General features: G+C 36.7%; 1 protein-coding gene across 4 annotated transcripts in view; it reads right to left on the reverse strand.

Annotated features, from left to right (window-relative positions):
- DGKB (diacylglycerol kinase beta) overlaps positions 1-19,123 on the reverse strand; it is a 554,780-nt gene that overhangs the window by 234,469 nt on the left and 301,188 nt on the right. For all 4 annotated transcript variants that reach the window (XM_080663708.1, XM_080663707.1, XM_080663710.1 and 1 more), the window contains one exon: positions 7,347-7,411. In XM_080663708.1, the coding sequence (XP_080519834.1) occupies positions 7,347-7,411 (65 nt within the window). The remainder of the gene's footprint in view (positions 1-7,346; positions 7,412-19,123) is intronic.

Consider the following 19,123-nt stretch of genomic DNA (forward strand, 5'->3'; position numbering starts at 1 on the left):
AGGGTCCCAGGTTCGATTCCAGTCAAGAGCATGTACCTCAGTTGTGGGCACATCCCCAGTAGGTAGTGTGCAGGAGGCAGCTGATTGATGTTTCTCTCTCATTGAGGTTTCTAACTCTCTATCTCTCTCTCTCCCTCTCTTAAAAAATCAATAAAATATATTTTTTAAAAAGCCAAAAGTTATAGCATTCTGGCATTTATTTATTTATTTACTTACTTACTTACTTATCTATCTATCTAAACCTTAAGTGGCAAGGGAAGATTTCTGAGAAATTAGAATAAAAATCTCACATAAATCAAGATTTTTGTAATTTCTAACTCTCCTCAGAATCTTTACCTAATAAGGAAATATTTTCTTCATATTTTAGAGCTGGTTCATATTAGCATACATATAGAGAGGATGAGGGTTGCTTAAGTCACATTTTCTATGTTGTGAAAACACTGCACATGGAGAAACATAAAACATAAAATACAATCTTAAAAATGTTACCTATGAGAGAATACCACTTTTTCTCTTTAAAGAAAAATATTTGTGAGGAAACCCATTCTTAAAAAAAAAAAAAAAGCAAATCAGCCATTCAAGGTTAATAATTTAGAATTACTTATGTTCAGTAAGAAAAGAATGCTCAACATAGCCTTAAAAGAACATGTATTCCAAAAGGAAAGGCATTAGCAAGGAATGCTTGGGTGGAGCAAAAAACAATGGAGAGCATCTAATTAGTTCCCATTAGCCATGCCAGGGGATTACTTCCAGGTAAAATTACCTTATAATGATGTGATTAACCCCTTTGGAAAAAATTCAAGATAGACTAAATTGGTACTTGATATGTCCTATAAAGAAGAGGTATTAACAGGGTCCTCAAGATTATTCCCAAGGATAATTTCTACCAAGAATCAATTGATTTTATTCTAAAAGAACAAAAAACACATTTATTATATTGCTGACTGTGAAGTCTAAAGCATCTGGCTATGATAAATTGGGTATTTAAACTTCATTATCAAATTAACTACCTTATCTGGCACTAACTTTATCCTAACAAATATAACAACCAAAAGCTAATCAATTCCAAATTCTAGCCTATAGATTATCTCAGAACATCAAAGGGGAAAAAATGTTTGTCATTGACATTGATCAATGTCACAGACTCATTCCCCAAAGTCAGCTGTCCATTGTCTAATTAGTTTAGTGGATCCCTTCAGTCCCCAGAACACAACTGGTTCTTGTTATAGTGAGAAAGACTAACGCTGCTCAAGGGAGAGGCTTGAACACAAAGGAAACAAGAGCTTCAATGTTAACAGAAAATGCTTGGTAAATTAGGGAGAGGGCTTTCAGAAACAGCAGTTCTTACTGCTGGCTAAGTGTGCCTCTGGTTTTTCCTTTAAAATTGATTCTTTATATGAATTAGTTAAAATTATATGAATTTATATGTAACATAATATATATTATACGTATGTATTTGCTCTCAAATATTTCCTGAAAGTCTTCGTGTAGGCATAGAATCTGTAGTAAAAAGTAGCAGTTTTCTTTTTCCCCCTTAAACTGTGTTGTTACAGTTTCTTCCCCATGGTAAAATACTCTATCTTGGATTCTTCGGTTGTGATTCTGTGGAAATCTCTGAATTAACTAATGTTACCTCACAAATCGTGTTTCTTAATTTGCCATCCTAGGAAGTGAGTGTGTGTGTGTGTGTGTGTGTGTGTGTGTATGTGTGTGTGTGTGTGTGTGTGTATATAAAGTCTTTGCATAAAACACAGGCAAATTCATGTAAAGCAAAAACACAAATCCTAGGAATAGAAAGGCAAAAGCAAGGAGGAAAACAGTATTGAGAAGATTTGCATAGAAATAGGATGATACTAATAAAATATAAGTATCTTGCAAACAGAAACTAGAAATAAAAGTTTATTCTTCAGCTAACTCAGAGTAAAAGCAACCCTTACCTCAGCATACATCTTTAAGAGCTCAATGGTCACTCTAACTGAGGAGCCCATAAAATGTCCTTCACTGTGTACTGCTGCAACATGGCCTTTTCGTCTAGTGTATATTTTTCTACAGAACCTATTACTATCTAAGCTTACATTAATTTTCTCCATATTCCTTAGGTTTGAAAAGATTCTATGCTAGCTGGATGCCCATTATATAAAAGGGGCTCTTATTAAATGTCTATAGAATAAATAGTCAACCAAATGAATAGCAGATAATCAACATTTTACCCAAACTTTAGGACCTTGATTAGAAGACAAATAAATCACTCAATAATAAATAATTTAAGAGATAAACTTAGCAAATATACATTGAGTGTTAAATACGCTCCATGCGCTATGTAGATAATAAAATCCCAGAAAGAGCCCCATTCCATGATCTCACAACGCCTACTGTCAGAAAATCAAGAATCATTCCACAGTATCAGTACAATTTTAAAGCAAGCATATCACGCTTTCTAAATTCATGTATGCTATTTATTCCTTGGGTAATTTGGAAAGCATTGGTTCTTTTAAAAGTCAGGGTTTATTAATATAATACTATCAAATGATCAGTCTACTATATTAGTTTTATTTCTTCTCTTCACACATTTGTGAGGCAATACCCTCTGACATATCTGATACCAAACCACTATGTTGATTGAGTTGCATTGCCTTACTTAAATTCACACACGTATTTCAGTTTTTTAGTTGTGTACTTCTTAATAAAAAGCAGAAATTAGTACAGAAGGGAAGTACATACCTCTGAACCAGGGTGGGGGTGGGTGGCAGTGGGGCTAAGAAAATGAATCTTGTCTCATTCAGGGAGTTAGAGACCATCTATTTTAAAATAAACAGTATGGAATTAATGAAATAGTGTCTTTGTGGAGTAATGCAGGCCATCAGTGTTTACTGGCAAATGTTATTAAGAATTTGATAGAGGATTGAATAAAGAAGTGGTACATACACACAATGGAATGCTACTCAGGCATAAGAAAGGATGAAATACTACCATTTGCGATGATATGGATGGACCTTGAGAATATTACACTAAGTGAAATAAATCAGGCAGAAAAAGCTAAGAACCATATGAATTCACACATATGTGGGATATAAAATTAAAACTCGTGAACACAAACAGCAGTGTGGTGGCTGCCGGAGGAAAGGGGGTGGAGGGTGTGGGTGAAGGGGGCCTAATATATTGTGACAGAAGATGATGTGACTTTGGGTGGTGGGCACACAGTGCAATATACAGATCTTGTAACATAGAAGTCCACACCTGAAACCTATATGATCCTATTAACCAATGTCACCCCAATAAATTTAAGTAAAAAAGAATTTGAACTGGTTCCTTGAAAACAAGCCATGACCACAATATTAAACTTTTTTGTTAGACCACCAGTACCTTTTCTGTAGCTTGTTCCATTTTGTGTATTACTTGTCAGTCTTTGTCAAGGTGGCATGTTTTACTTATGAAATAAAAGTTTTGCATTTTCCCAAAAATATGATAAGCCTTTATACTTGTCATTTTAATGGATACATATTTTAATGGGTACATAATTGTTAATATCAATATTTATCAAAAGCAGGAATTAAATTGCTCTCCCTAAATAGAACCAGGAGAGATGTAATGTATGTGAATTATAATCATGTAAGTCTAATGGTACATAGTAATAGTCAAATTATATAAATAATTTAAATACCAATATTATGTACTAAATGGCTTTAAATAGATGCATAAATTCTTTAATGATTGTTTTGTTTTGAGTCTAAGAGAATGTAAACATTTATTTAAATTCAGTTTGATTGAAGAATATCTTAAAGTTTAGGAAGTTACACAGCATACTTCCTTTTAACAATACCTTAGATTTACATAGACATTTTTAAAAGAATACGATATAAACCTCTCGACCAGCACTCTCTTAAGCACCGGAAAAATCATTATCTTCCCCAGTTCTTTCCATTTCTGTCATAAGCATAGAGAGCAGAACTATATATTTTGGTAATTAATTTCCTTAAGATAATGTTAGAAACATCATGTTCTTTGAAATATAAATGAATTTCAAGGTGAGAATGCTAGAGGATAATATTAATGGCATATGATTTATGGTAACAAGAGATCTGATCTGAAATACCATTATTAGGAGTACTTAAAAAAGTCCATTTGCAAATTCCTGAAAATATAAAAGAGTGCTATGGCTGAACCTGTCTCAATGTTGAAATCTGAAAATCTGTCCTTGTAAGAAAGAAACTGCTCTGTACTATATCTGGCATGCCTTCATCGTAGAAATTTAGGAAATTTTCATATCCAAAATATGTTGCATTGCAGTATAGGAATTACCTAATGCTTCTAATTCTAAGTGAAGACAAACTACAAAAGTGTAGATCAAAATGCATATGCCTAACTAACTTGGTAATATATGTAATTTTAGAGCTGATTGTAATTTTAAAATATGGTTAGCCAATAGTACATTGAGCACCTACTATATACCTGCCTGGCATTCTTTGAACACACATTAGACACATGTGACCTACATCAAGCTAGAAGGCATTTTCTATGTTACTAGTGTTCCAAAAGAAATATTCCCTTTAAATTATATTAGCAAGATGTGCCCGTATGTCAAATTTACAAATAAGTTGTATAAGATGTAGTTTTACATTTTATAAACACATCAGAGTGTACAAATATATGGTTGGAAATGCCATCTAACCACATATTGGGCAGTGAGAAATTTCATAATGTAGTATTGCGATTGATAATAAAAAATTAAGTGGATACATGTGAATAATATGTTTATATCATTAAGAAGAATGAAAATTACTATAGGGAACAAAATTCATTAGCCTCTGAGATGAGGGAAGATCATAAATATTGGCATTCTTATATATTTGCTGTCAAATTTTTAGGTATCACATAAATATATTGACACACCTCTCTATACTTTTAATTCTACTTTCTCCCTCCTCTCTCCCCCATATCTCTCTGTTTTTGTCTCTATCTCTGCTGAATAAGTTTTATGCAAAAATGCCTTAAACATCATTAAACTTTTATTCCCAGGTGTATTCCTTAAAGCTGTTAATGGGCTATTAAATAGTGAAAATCCTGAAGATGTACACTGCATGCTGCATTTTCCAAACAGTATTTATTTTGCTTGAAACCTATTTTAATGTATGAATATTGACACATGAACACTTTATAGGATGACACTGGATAAGCATAGGCAAGTCGATTTGATCATATGGTTTTATGTACATTAATAAATATGTTCATTTTGAGGATATTCAAGATTTATTACTAAATGCTAAAATCTACTATATTTTCATCTATTTTATGAAATAAAATTAAATCTTATAAGATAAAAATGTTCTAGAAATGAATCTAATAGGTGTAAATGTGTAATTAGATTACTTTCTACTTAAATTTATAATATGCATGGCACAAATTTAAACAGTACACAAAAACATAGAATAAAATCTCAATCTCCACCCAACTACTTTAAACATTTTCTGTTAATCCTTCTAAAGACATTATGTAAAAATGCATACATTTGTACTTTTTACATTTTCTTAGAAACAAAACTTATAGCTATCTGAGCTAGGAGAGAAAAAGCAAACCATAACTCCGTGATTTATGATTTGTAGTGTAAGAAAGAACTCAAGGCAAAACATAAAATAGCTATTAGAAATAAGTTGTTGCTTTTAAAAAAAAATCCTCACCTGAGGACATGCTTTTATTGATGAGAGAGAGAGAGAGAGAGAGAGAGAGAGAGAGAGAGAGAGAGAGAATATTGATGTGAGAGTGAAACATTGATTGGTTGCCTTCCCCACACACCCTAATCATGAATGGAAGCCAAAACCTAGGCATGTGCCCTGACCATGAATAGTACCCGCAAATTTTGGTATACAGCACAATGTTCTAACCAACTGAGCCCCTGCAGCCAGGGCAGACATAAGTTTCTATATGTTTTGCTAAAACATTTAAATAGATAAATTTAATAAAAAATCAGAAAGGATCTCACTAAACATGAAACTAATTACTATGATGGTTTTCATATACAGTAATATACTAAAGTCTAGAGATTAAAAAAATCTAAACTAATTTTGACATTTTAACAATATTTTTATGAACCTAGATGTAAGAAAATTATGACAATATACTGGTGACATTATTAAAATAAATAGAAGGATTTTCAGAGGCAGTTGTCTAATAAGTAGTCTCTAAAATTCATGACACAGTATCAACCAAACCAAATACAGAGACCATAGAGTCCTTGGCTCTGAACATTAATATATGTGGTTCTAATTATGAATTTGTAACTTCATTAAATGAACAGTAGGAATGGGTATAACTGAAGCAAAAGATAATTCACTTCCTCTGTCCCATTTTTCCAGGAAAGTAGAGAGAGCCATATTTCCTTCTAGAAATGGGAGGGTGCAAAGCCAAAGCTTTCCCTATGTCCATGAATATCAGAAAAAGTGTCAATGTCTACATTTTGGAGAGGAAAATGTCAGATGTTATATAGTGGCAAGACTAATTTTGGTCATCAAAGCTTTTCTTGACGGAAAAGTTTTTAAAGGCCTGGGATTGCAGGGGGGTGTGGACTAGAAAGGGTCAATGGGGGAAAATAGGGGACATAATTTCAACAATAAAGATTTAAAAAGGAATAAAGTACTTCATTAGCATTGATATATCTCTGGTTCACTTTCTACTTAGTTGAGGCCAATATTGGACACATAAAGATTAGAGTCCCACCATGATATTTATATAATATACAGTTACTCAGCATTATCAAATTAGAAGCCCATGTTTTTCCTTTGGGATTTGGGAGGATCAAATCTTCCTAGTTACGATGTAAAGACTTCAGTATATCTTAATAAAATATTATTTTCACCTTATACTCAAAATCTTTCTTTTCATGTGACAATGGACTATAGATGAACACGTTGCATTTTCCATTATAACCACATTAAAACCTAAGGGGAAAGTTTGAATTCATTTACACATTTGTCTTTATGCTTACACACCAAGCCTTATACAGTTATTATATGTGAAATATTTTATAGCATATGGTAAACCATTTTAAGACATAATTTATTTTATTTTTATTTATTTATTTTTTTTAAATATATTTTATTGATATTTTACAGAGAGGAAGGGAGAGGGATAGAGAGCTAGAAACATCGATGAGAGAGAAACATCGATCAGCTGCCTCCTGCACACCTCCCACTGGGGATGTGCCCGCAACCAAGGTACATGCCCTTGACCGGAATCGAACCCGGGATCCTTGAGTCCGCAGGCCGACGCTCTATCCACTGAGCCAAACCGGTTTCGGCAGACATAACTTATTAACAGCAACCATAACTATAATTTTATCATTTGTATCTTACCTACTGTTGAATTTCTCTGGGTGTTTTTCTCTCATGATGTGGAATCTGTGTGCAATGGAGGCATCCTGAGGAGAGAAACAGAAAAGAAAAGCAGGACATTTTAGGATCCTATTGTCTTATGGAAATAAAGATAAAAAAGTTAATGAATAATATTTTGTTTTGAATTTGTTTGTTTGTTAATTCTCACCAGAGGATTTTTTCCATTGATTTTTAGGGAGAGTGGAGGGGAGAGGGAGAGACACAGAGAGAGAAACATCAATGTGACAGAGACACATGGTTTGGTTGCCTCCCGCGTGCACCCGGCCCTTGACTGGAATCGAACCTAGGACTCTTCAGTCTGTGGGCCAATGCTCTATCCATTGAGCCAATCTGACTAGGGCATGAGTTAATTACTGCTTCTTAACAATATCATTGCCAAGAAGATGTTGTGAAATTAGGCAAAAATATGTAATTCACATTTCCGTGCAAGACTGATTTATGTCACCATTTTACCATTGGTCACTTGTCATATTTACTTCTAGGAATTGGTTTCTATTTCATTTATATATCCCCTTTAATAACTGGCTTTGGCCTCATGCTCAAAGTATGTTTAAGATAGAGCATATGAACATAAATGTTAAAAATTTGTTGAAAATATTGTTATTCCAGAGCCGGAAGGATGGCCTAAGTGGAGAAATGATGAGGTAGAAAAGCTCTTAGTCGTTTGAAAGTAATTATGGTAAAGAGATAGTATGAGGATGCCTATCTAGTCAAGGTAAATATATTACATGAATTCAAAGTGTGCTAAGAGTGTTTTGGATGTGTCATTATTAGTTGTTCCACAAGCAACTTTCTGACATATCTTACCTTGCTCAAAAAAAACAAAAAACAAACAAAAACAACAAATAAAAAAATTTCTTTTTGGAGAATTGGTGACAAGTGTAACTAGGCTCTAAGACCACAAATTCATGAATTCTGAATTCTAATAAGTAGATGTTTCTTCCTTTTAGGAAATCCATTCAGAGTTCCTTTATTTTTTTTTAATTTTTTAAAATCAAGAGTTTCTATTGTGCTGAGTGTGGAAGATTGGTGGATTACTGTGATTCAAGCTTTTCAAGTACAAACCATTCTTGCTGACTTTTAACAGTAGTCCCTCTTATTTCAAAGGAGATATTTTCCCATTCTTCAGCTACACATGATTAATCACTTCAATGAGAAACTAATATATTTACCAGTCATCTCAATAGAAACGGGGCTATTGTTGTGACTAACTGTTAATTCTGTTTCACAGTGGAGATAAAAAAGAAAAACCAAACACAAAGGAAATAAAGAAGTTATGTATTTGAGAGAATTTTGAAAACACTAATCAAGGACTAAAAGTCTAATGAATGAAATGAAAAGGCTAATGTGCTTATTCATGCATAACAAAGCATGAGGCACAGCAAGAGAGGGACCAATGCCCACTGCAGATGGCAGAGCACTGCTTTTCCCTACAAGACAGAGCTCGACAGAAATGTAATGTGTTATGTACACTTTAGCCTCTAAAAGTTGTTGAGTAATTGGATTAATCCACAAGTGAAAAGAATACAAAGGTATGGATGAGTACAAATAAAAGTTACCAAAATAACCCTCTATTTTTTGACATTCTAAGATATAACTTGGTTATGTATACATGGTCAACTTCCTGGTTTGCTATGAAGCAGGAATATCAAGATAGTCCACTTTCATTGGTCCAATAGTATGAAATTATAGAAAAAATCTTGGCTTGGCTATTTATGATATATTATGCAGCATTATCATTAATTATTTTTTTAAATCATTTATTTTGACTTTAACACTAATCTGCTCCAAAAATCAATTTAGAATACCTCATAATTAAAAGGATACACCCAGAAGAACAATAAAACAAAAGCAAAGGAATATGAATCAAGTACCAAGAATGAATGATCAATATTGGTTATCTATAGGGAGACTATCATTGAATTTACTTCTGTTTGAATTATTTGTTTCTACAAATTTAGAGAATGAACTCAGACTTTTAAAAATAGATTGTATAGCATAATTTGCTTTATAAGCATATATATTTGCAATAACAAATCTCTTCCTTTTCAAAGGAAGATAAACAGGGATGGAGGGCGGGGGGGAAGAGTATCAAAAGAAGACCATTTAAGTAGACTGGACTATAACTGAGCAAACTCCTAAAAACAGACTATTAAATAGCCAAGATAAACTTAATGTTAGCTCTACCTCCAACATACTTAGGCAATGGATCATGCAGTAAATAGAGGGAAAATGAAAGACTACTGAGGAACACTGGCATGCTTTTTCCTTGTATTGAATGAGTTCCACCACAAAAAGAGAGCTGGCATTGCTGACTCCAGAATTGATAATGAACAATGACAGCAGGTGTTCATTTGGATAAGAATTCAGACCAAATTCTCATGGGGGCCTGTCCCTTTGGCATAATCCCAGGAGGCTTGAAAGAGAACTGCCAAATGCTATAAACTAATCCAGCAGCCATATTTTGGATTCTCTAAAAAGAGAATAAGAAAAAGCTAAAATAGTGTTGTTGCTTTCTTTTATATAAATTTTGCTCATTCTGTCTCTATGTACTGCAATTTTTAGGAAACAAATTAAATTAGCATCTCTTATATACCCTGAAGTGAACAAACCATGAATTCAGAGTTCACTTCCAAGACTAGTGACTTTGAGCAAATTATGAGTCACAGCTTTGTTATCTTTACAAGGTTATACTGGTACTACTTTGTAGTATTATTGTGAAGATATTTGGAGATTATCCTGTATGCCAAAATGAATAGTGTTCCTAATGTGATGGAAACTTTAGATCCTACTAAGAAGCATATGAGAAAACATAATTAAGTAGGGAAATACATCTTTTTAAAAGATAGGACATGCTATTAAAAATATTCCAATACTTTCAAAATTTATGTATCAAGTCATATCTAATCCAAATACCAAAAGATTTGGCCAGGTACTTAAAGCAACTTGAATAAAAAATTACATTGAAAACAAACCAAGATAAAAACATAAAAAATTTAAATTTCTAAATAACCATAAAAATCTTTAAAAAGAGTAAAATAATTAAGGAAGGTGTCTCCAGCTCAACAAGATATGAAAATGTGTTATAAAACTAGAATAATTAAAATAGTTTGCTACTGGTTCAGAGGTGACATAGATGTAGAGATAATAGTTTATTATAGTATAATTACTTATGTCTTTTATCAAAGAGGGAAAGTAAACGACATATGCAATAGTATTTTCTGTGATCTATTTAGGTTTTCTGCCTGTACATAAATTAAGACAGTAATTTTCATTTATTAATCTCTAGTGGACTCAAGCCCTCTATTTTAGTTGGCCAATCATGGGGCATATTAGATATTCTCACTCTTTTCACACATATGTAGGTGGCCTCATATGCAAGACAGGCAGACACACACACACACACACACACACACACACACACACAGGCACGCACGAAACTAACCAAAGGAACTTTCTAACATCCTGCCGTCATCAAACAAACATGTTACTGTTTCCAAACATACCATCTCTTCTGTTATAATAGAAGTCCTTCCTCCATCCTAAAACAATTCCCTGGACCTGTCCTTAGGATCTAATCTCTTAGGAACCACAATTCATCAAGAATTTATATCCTTCTTTTTCTGTACTTAACCCTCTCCCTCTCTATGGGCTCTTTTTCCTTAACATTGAAATTGCTTAGGTATTAATAATGTAAACAAAAATCCCTTAACCTGCTGTGCCTGCAAATTCTGGCACTTTCTAACTTTCACCCAGACTTCTTCAAGATTCTGACTAGAATGTCTAATTTCCCTTCCTTTTTCTTCCTAACACACTGCAGTAGGCCTTTCTACTTCGCTACTTAAAATTATTGACTATGATTTCTAACTTTGCCTCCACTACTATCCCAGTGCAGTGTGTAGTGTAACTCATCAAACTAGAGGCCCAGTGCACGAAATTCATGCATGGAGGGTGGTGTGTGTCCCTCAGCCTAGCCTGCACTCTCTCCAATCTGGGACCCCTTGAGGGATGTCCGACTGCCCGTTTAGGCCCAATCTCAGTGGGCCTAAATGGGCAGTCAGACATCCCTCTCACAATCCAGGCCTGCTGGCTCGCAACCACTCACCTGCCTGCCGGCCTGCCTGCCCCTAACCGTTTCTGCCTGCCAGCCTGATCACCCACTAACCACTCCCCTGCCAGCCTGATTGACGCCTAACTGCCCTCCCCTGCCAGCCTGTTTGCCCCTAACTGCCCTCCCCTGCCAGCCTGGTTACCCCTAACTGTCCTCCCCTGCTGACCTGGTCACCCCCAACTGCCCTTCCCTGCAGGCCTGGTCCCCCCAAACTTCCCTCCCTTCCAAGCCTGGTTTCTCCCAACTGCCCTCCCCTGCAGGCCTGGTCCCCCCAACTGCCCTCCCCTGCAGGCCTAGTCCCCCCCAACTGCCCTCCCTGCAGGCCTGGTTCCCCCCAGCTGCCCTCCCCTGCAGGCCTGGTCTCTCCCAATGGCCCTCCCCAGCTGGCCCGGTCACCCCTAACTGCCCTCCCCTGCCAGCCTGGTCACCCCTAACTGCTCTCCCCTGCAGGCCTGGTCCCCCCCAACTGCCCTCCCTTGCAGGCCTGGTCTCCCCAACTACCCTCCTCTGCTGGCCCAGTCACCCCTAACTGCCTTCCCCTGCTGGCACAGTCACCCCTAACTGCCCTCCCCTGCTGGCCTGAACACCCACAACTGCCCTCCCCTGCAGGCCATCTTGTGGCAGCCATCTTGTGTCCACATGGGGGCAGCCATCTCTGACCACATGGGGGTGGAGTGATGGTCAATTTGGATATTACTCTTTTATTAGGTAGGATTATATCCTTGACTTCTTGGCAATTTTCACCCAATTTCTTTTCCTTTCTTCCTTCTTTCCTTCATTCCTTTTCTCCTTCCTCTCTCTTTCCCAATGTTCTCTCACCTTGACTTGAATCAGAACAATTCCTTGTTTGTCTCCTATTTTCCAGTTCAGTCTATCTCACTTTACTTGGCCAGCTACTCCTCTTCTACCTGTCTCTTCAGTAACGGTCTTCCTTGAAATTATGCTCTCATACACTTTTTTTTTCTAACTCTACACAATGGAAAGAAAAGGCCAGTAATCATGTTAGGGAGATGATACTAGATTCTAAAAATAAGAAATCAAGGAAATGGTTTAAATAGGGCATCATATTTGCATTTTGGAGCAGTCACTTGGATACTGTATAGATTAGTGGTCAGCAAACTCATTAGTCAACAGAGCAGCAAACCGCAGCTCACGAGCTGCATGTGGCTCGTGAGCCGCAGTTTGCTGACCACTAGTATAGATGATTTATTTGGTGGGCTCAATATTGAGGAAATGCTGAATTAGACCAGTAGTAGTATGTATTTATGGAGAAGAAGGTAGTTATTCATGAAGGAGTTAACAGATAAACACTGGTCTTAATGATTGATTGGGCACTGATTGAGTGCTAAGAGGAAAGGAATGGAACAGGAATGACTTGCTGGTGTGTTGGTTTGGGTAAGTGGATTGATATTGTGCCTCTTGCTGCGATAGAAAAATGAATAGGAAGCTCAACAGAGATGACAAAGTTTTCTTTGGTCACAGTGAAGCTTTTTGCCTAACTTGTTGAAATTTAAAATCTAGTTTTAAAAAGTGCACACAAAGAGTAAATGGACACAACTGTTACCCACATTCAGATTTTTTTAAAAAATAGCACATAAATACAGTCTCTATAATGAGAAGCTGAGTTTTAGTCCTTTAACATTTCCTATGGAGCCTTGACTTTGACTCAAAGATTACTTATGAAAAGTATACACAGCCTGATTGGCATGGCTCAATGGTTGAGCGTGGACCTATGAACTAGGAGATCACGGCACATGCTGAGGTTGTGGGCTCGATCTCCTGTGTGGGGCTTGCAGGAAGCAGACGATCAATGATTTGTTCTCATCATTGGCATTTCTAGCTCTCTCTCCCTCTTCCTCTCCCTTCCTCTCTGAAATCAATGAAAAATATATTTTTTAAAAAGTAGAAACACACATACACAAAGAATAATAGCTGCTCTCAAATAATTTGGTAAAATATGTCAATTGACTACAGTTATTGCCTATGTCTTTGAAAGGCTGAATGGCTAAAAACCTGCTTAAAATTATTTATGGAATCCATGAACTTATATGATTATAATTATGTAATGTTATGTGTCAATAACTTTCAAATAAGTAAGCCAATAGTGGAATAGATGGATGGTTAAAGAGAATATTAGGGGACACTGTGTTAACCAGAAAATATTAAGAAGAACATTAGAATCTCAAATAAAAACTTATATGATATGTTGCTATAATATGAACAAAGTAATTTCTTTCCAGAACTTATCTTCCCTTTCAAAATAGCCAACAATGATCAATATTTAGACACAAATTTTAAATTAAATATATGAACACATTTATATAATTTTTATGTATGATGAGTAATTTTCATTTTGGTACTTCCAATGTTAGTTTTTATTTTACTTGATATAGATGAAATAAACAACCAGTTAATTTTTCATAGGGAAAAATATCAAAGAAACTAGCAATATGGAATAAAATAGTCCTTATTAGAATCCTTTCTCTGTCACTGGCTAGCAGTAGGATCCTACGAAAACTATTTCCCCTGCCTGAGGTTATGGTAAGAAATAAGTAAGTAAATAGTTTCACAAATAAGTCAAAGTAATACCTGCAATATAGAGGACATTCAATATCAGTGATGATTATTTCCTTTTCATTATATTTGGATACGCTAATGTAAAACTTGTCTCTGGAAATTTATTATAAGTGTCAGATTTCTGATTTTATAAGTTATGGGATTTTTAAAATACATACATGTATTATCTTTTAAACATAACAGTGAAAAATAGTCTTCACTAGCAAGTTGCATATAAGTTTAAAAAAAAACAAACACTTTCTAGTTTTTCTTCAGTAATTTTATTCATGAAAATTTGATACAATTGTTGGTTTTATCCCTGGATTTTCCTTATCTTTCTAGCAATTTTTTAAAATAAGTATTTAAAAAGATGCCATATATTTCTTTAAAGACCTTTGTTGAGTGATATTGGGGCCTATTTCATTGAACGTTTTGATGAGAGATCAAAGTTATTAAAAATTACACAGCATAAACCCAGCTGGTGTGGCTCAAGTAGTTGAACATCGATGTAGGAACCAAGAGGTCACTGGTTCGATTCCTAGCCAGGGCACATGCCTGGGTTACAGGCTCAATCCCCAGGAGGGTACATGTAGGAGGCAGCCAATAGATGTTGACACTTCTCTCTCATGGATGTTTCTATCTATCTCTCCCTTCCTCTCTCTCTAAAAAAGTCAGTAAAAACATATTTTAAAAAATATATAAAAAATTTTTACAGCATGAGAAAATGACACCAAATCACTAAACACCAAAGCTTTTCACAGGACTGTTCTCTTCATCCCTGGAACATTCAGCACTGCCCACCATTTTCTCCAAACTCAGTCTTAAATTTGCCCTATCTTTGCTTACACTCTCCCTTTAAAAGAAAAATGATTTGAGAGAGGAAGAGGGAGATAGAAAAGAGAGAGACAGATGGTAGTGAAACCAGCCGCCTCCCACATATTCCCAGCTGGGGATCCAGCCCAAAACCTTGGCATGTGCCATGATCAGGAATGGATCCTTTGACCCTTAGGTGCACAGGATGATGCTCAACCAACTGAGCCACATAGGCCAGGGCTGGTTACATTCTCTTTTAAAGTTTTCAACTATTCTGACAAAATCTAATTCAATATCTGCAGCCTTGACTGCTCTCTTCATATTCAGTTTGATGCTTCCAAACCCAAGTTTTATATTGCCATGAACGCGATATGATGAAAATTCAAATTCAACATCATCTTTTCCCCCAAAGTGGATCCTCTTCTCAAAACTGTTTTTTGCATCAGTGATGCCATCATCCAACTCCTAGCTCCTCGGGTTCAGAATTCAGGTTATTTCTTATTTTTCCCTTTTTACCTACGTATAGTCAATAACCAGTCCTGTCAATCTACTTGTTTCCATTTCTATTGTCCTTGCCTTAGTCCAGAATTGATCACATCTCACCTAAACTACTACAGGGGTGCACCAAATGGGTTTTCCTTATAATAATAGAACACAATAATATAATCCATCCTAAGTACCATTACTCATTTAAATGCAATAATTACTGGTGCCATCCAAGTTCCAAATTTGAGCTTAGCTATTAAGCCCTTCCATCTCTGACCACTTACCATTCAAAACCTATTTATCTATAGGACTCTATTCAGATATTTGCAAATATTTAGATCTACTTGATATATTTCTACTCCCACAATTCATCTGTTTCTAATTAACAAATATTTTAATCTCCTATCCTATATAATAAAAGAGAAACATGTAAATTGACCTCTGCTACGCTCACCAGCCAATCAGGAGTGAGTATGCAAATTAACCAAAGATGGTGGGTTAATTTGCATACACAGGCACTGAGGGGCCTGGTTCCAGGGAACATCCTCAGGACCCAGGCCGCTCCTAGCCTGTAGGTCTGCACATAGTCCCTGAGCAGCCAGGGACCCAGAATGCCCCCGGCCACTCCGGGCCTACAGCACAGGTGCCAAGTGGATGTTCCCGCCCTGTGGCCGCTTGTGTGTGCGCCGGCACCAAGTGGCGGTCTGGGTCCATGCCCCCCAGCCTGGTGCCCACACAAGGGTTGCCAGCCTGGGGGGTGTTCCCCTGGAGGTGGCAGCTGCCATGCAGCCCGGGGTTGCACGCCCCCCAGCCTGGCGCCCACACATGGGGTTGGCTGCTGGCCTCAGGGGCGTGCCCCCCCAGGTGGCGGGGACAAGCCCCTATACCAGTGGACACAATGCAGGGGGTCCTCTGCGCATGAGCTGCAGAGGAAACACCTTTTCTTTTCTTTTTAAAAAAAATATATTTTATTGATTTTTTTACAGAGAAGAGGGGAGAGGGATAGACAGTTGGAAACATCAATGAGAGGGAAACATCAATGAGAGAGAAACATCGATCAGCTGACTCCTGCACATTCCACACTGGGGATGTGCCCCCAACCAAGGTACATGCCCTTAACAGGAATCAAACCTGGGACCCTCCAATCTACAGGCCGACGCTCTATCCACTGAGCCAAACCAGTTCGAGTGTAAACACTTTTTCTAACCGCTCATTGGCTAAGCTCCTGTACGCCGCCACTTGCAGTGTTCTTGGTAACTGGGGTTACAAGAATCCAAGAAGGTGATCTAGGGTTTTCCCACCACACTCCTGGAGGAAAAAATGAAGGTCTGCTGCTGGAGGGCTAAGAAATGTCATACCCTGCCCTCACCGGTTTGGTTTAGTGGATAGAGCCTCGGCCTGCCGACCGCAGGGTCTGTGTTCGATTCTTACCAAGGGCATGTACCTAGGTTACAGGCTCCTCCCTGGCCGGGGCCCAGGTCAGGGCTCAAGCAGGAGCCAACCAATCAAAGTGTTCCTCTCACATTAATGTTTTTCTCTGTCTCTCCCTCTCTCTTCCACACTCTCTAAAAATCAATGGGAACATATCCTCAGGTGAGGATAAAAAAAAAAAAAAAAGAAAGAAATGTCATATCTTATGAAAGACACATCTTGAAAATGCCTAAAGAAAGTTGTCATATTTTCATGGTAAAGGGACTGGAGTTTGTGTTGATGAAAACACCTTGGTGGCTGCGGTGGCTGGCAGTGGCTGCAGCAATGGGGTGATGGGGCTGGCGCCTTCCCCTGATCAGCCTGGTCGCCTCCCACAGAGGGAGGCCAGACTGCGGCTTAGGCCCACTCCCCATGGACATCCCCTGAGAGCTCCCAGTCTGTGAAAGGGGGCAGGCGGGGCTGCGGGAACCGCGCCCCCCCCCCCCCCAGAGCATGAATTTCGTGCACCAGGCCCCTAGCCATTATAAAGTAATTTCAAAAACATAAAACTGTTTTGAATAGCTTGTGTCATCATTGAACCTGTACAATTAAGATATGTGTCACCTAAAAAAGTAACATGTCAAGTAATTTAAGGCATTTTGATATTTCACATTCAATAGTAAGGAAAATCATAATAATATTACATATTTATGATACCTTGAAATAAAAGAGCTAAACTTGAAGAGTTGAAATAATAAAAATATTTTAATTATACTGTTTGTATGTTGCAATGAATAATAACCACAGACAAATTCTGCAAAAGGTAAAACTATTCAATGTTATATACTAGTAGACTTAACCATTGTCAATACATCTATTTTGAATGTTAATCAATGCACACTCTTATAGAGACATATTTGCCTGTGTTGCTATTTCTGATAAAATAGTTTTATATAAATGTTTTTAGCAAAATGGTTCTATGATTAGGAAAATATAAATTTTCAATTATGTTTATTTAAAAAATTATGGATCAAAAATGGAGTTTCATGTTCCCATTGCTATTTGAAGCCTTAAAAGAAGAGACAGTAACTCTTGTTAATCCAAGGGTATGAATAGTATAATGTCTTCTAGGATTTAGTACTTACCATAAAAAAAAATTCTCCCATATAAAATTATTACTATTCACTCTAAGAGAAAAAATAATCATCACATAAATACATGTCATGGCTATGTACACATCAGAGCAATTAAAGAGAACTGTGATCTTAATCAAATGCCAAATCCAATGTAAGACCTAATATCGGTACATAGCTGCTCAAAAATTCTATATTATTTTGGCACCAACAGATTGGTTTCAAGATTTTAAGGGCTGTGAAGATTTAAAATGTAGGAAAATGTTCTTCAAGTAAAATTATAAAGTCCCTTTGCTTAGAGCAGCTGTATAACTAAAGTGTGTTGTCTTATGGAAGTTTTCCTTTAAAAAGTATATTTTTCTATTACATTAATTTAGAGTTTTAGCTCATTTACCATTTTATATATTAACTAGAGGCCCGGTGCACGAATTAATGCATGGGTGGGGTCCCTTGGCCTGGCCAGCGATCGGTGCCAATTGGGGCTGTCTCGCCCATTCCCGATTGGGGCCAATGGGGGCCAGCCAGCCGGGGAAAGACCACAGGAGAGCTCCAGGGTGTGTCCAACCCGTCTCACCCAGTCCTAATGAGCCAGACCACAGCAGCAAGCTAACCTACCAATCAGAGTGTCTGCCCCCTGGTGGTCAGTGCACATCATAGCAATTGGTCAAGCAGTTGACCATTGGTGGACAGATCAGACACTTAGCATATTAGGCTTTTATATATAAAGATGTAATATTTTCACTTATTTAGAGTTTTATAAAATGACCAAATTTTATTTATTTTTTTAAAAATATTTTTTTATTGATTTCAGAGAGAAAGGGAGAAGGAGAGAGAGATAGAAACATGAATGATGATAGAGAATCATTGATCAGCTGCCTCCTGCATGGCCACAACCCAGACTTATGCCCTGACTGGGAATTGAACCATGACCTCCTGGTTCAAAAGTTAATGCTCAACCACTGAGCCATGCTGGCTAGGCTAAAATGACCAAATTTTAGATGTCTAACTCCATTGTATCAACAGCTTGAGATTATCTATATTTAATACTTTTAATAAATATTTTTGTTTGTTTTGAGGAGCCCACTACCCAAAAAAGATTTTTAAAACAGTACTCACTTTTGCAAATCCAAGAGTATAAATTTAATCTAAACTTTAGTTCATATCTCTTTTCAAATAAGTGACATTTATTAAAAATGTTTTTCCCTTACGAATTGCAAGCACCATAAATT

Source organism: Plecotus auritus, assembly GCF_963455305.1.
Source record: "Plecotus auritus genome assembly, chromosome: 4".
Classification (NCBI taxonomy): Eukaryota; Metazoa; Chordata; class Mammalia; order Chiroptera; family Vespertilionidae; genus Plecotus; species Plecotus auritus.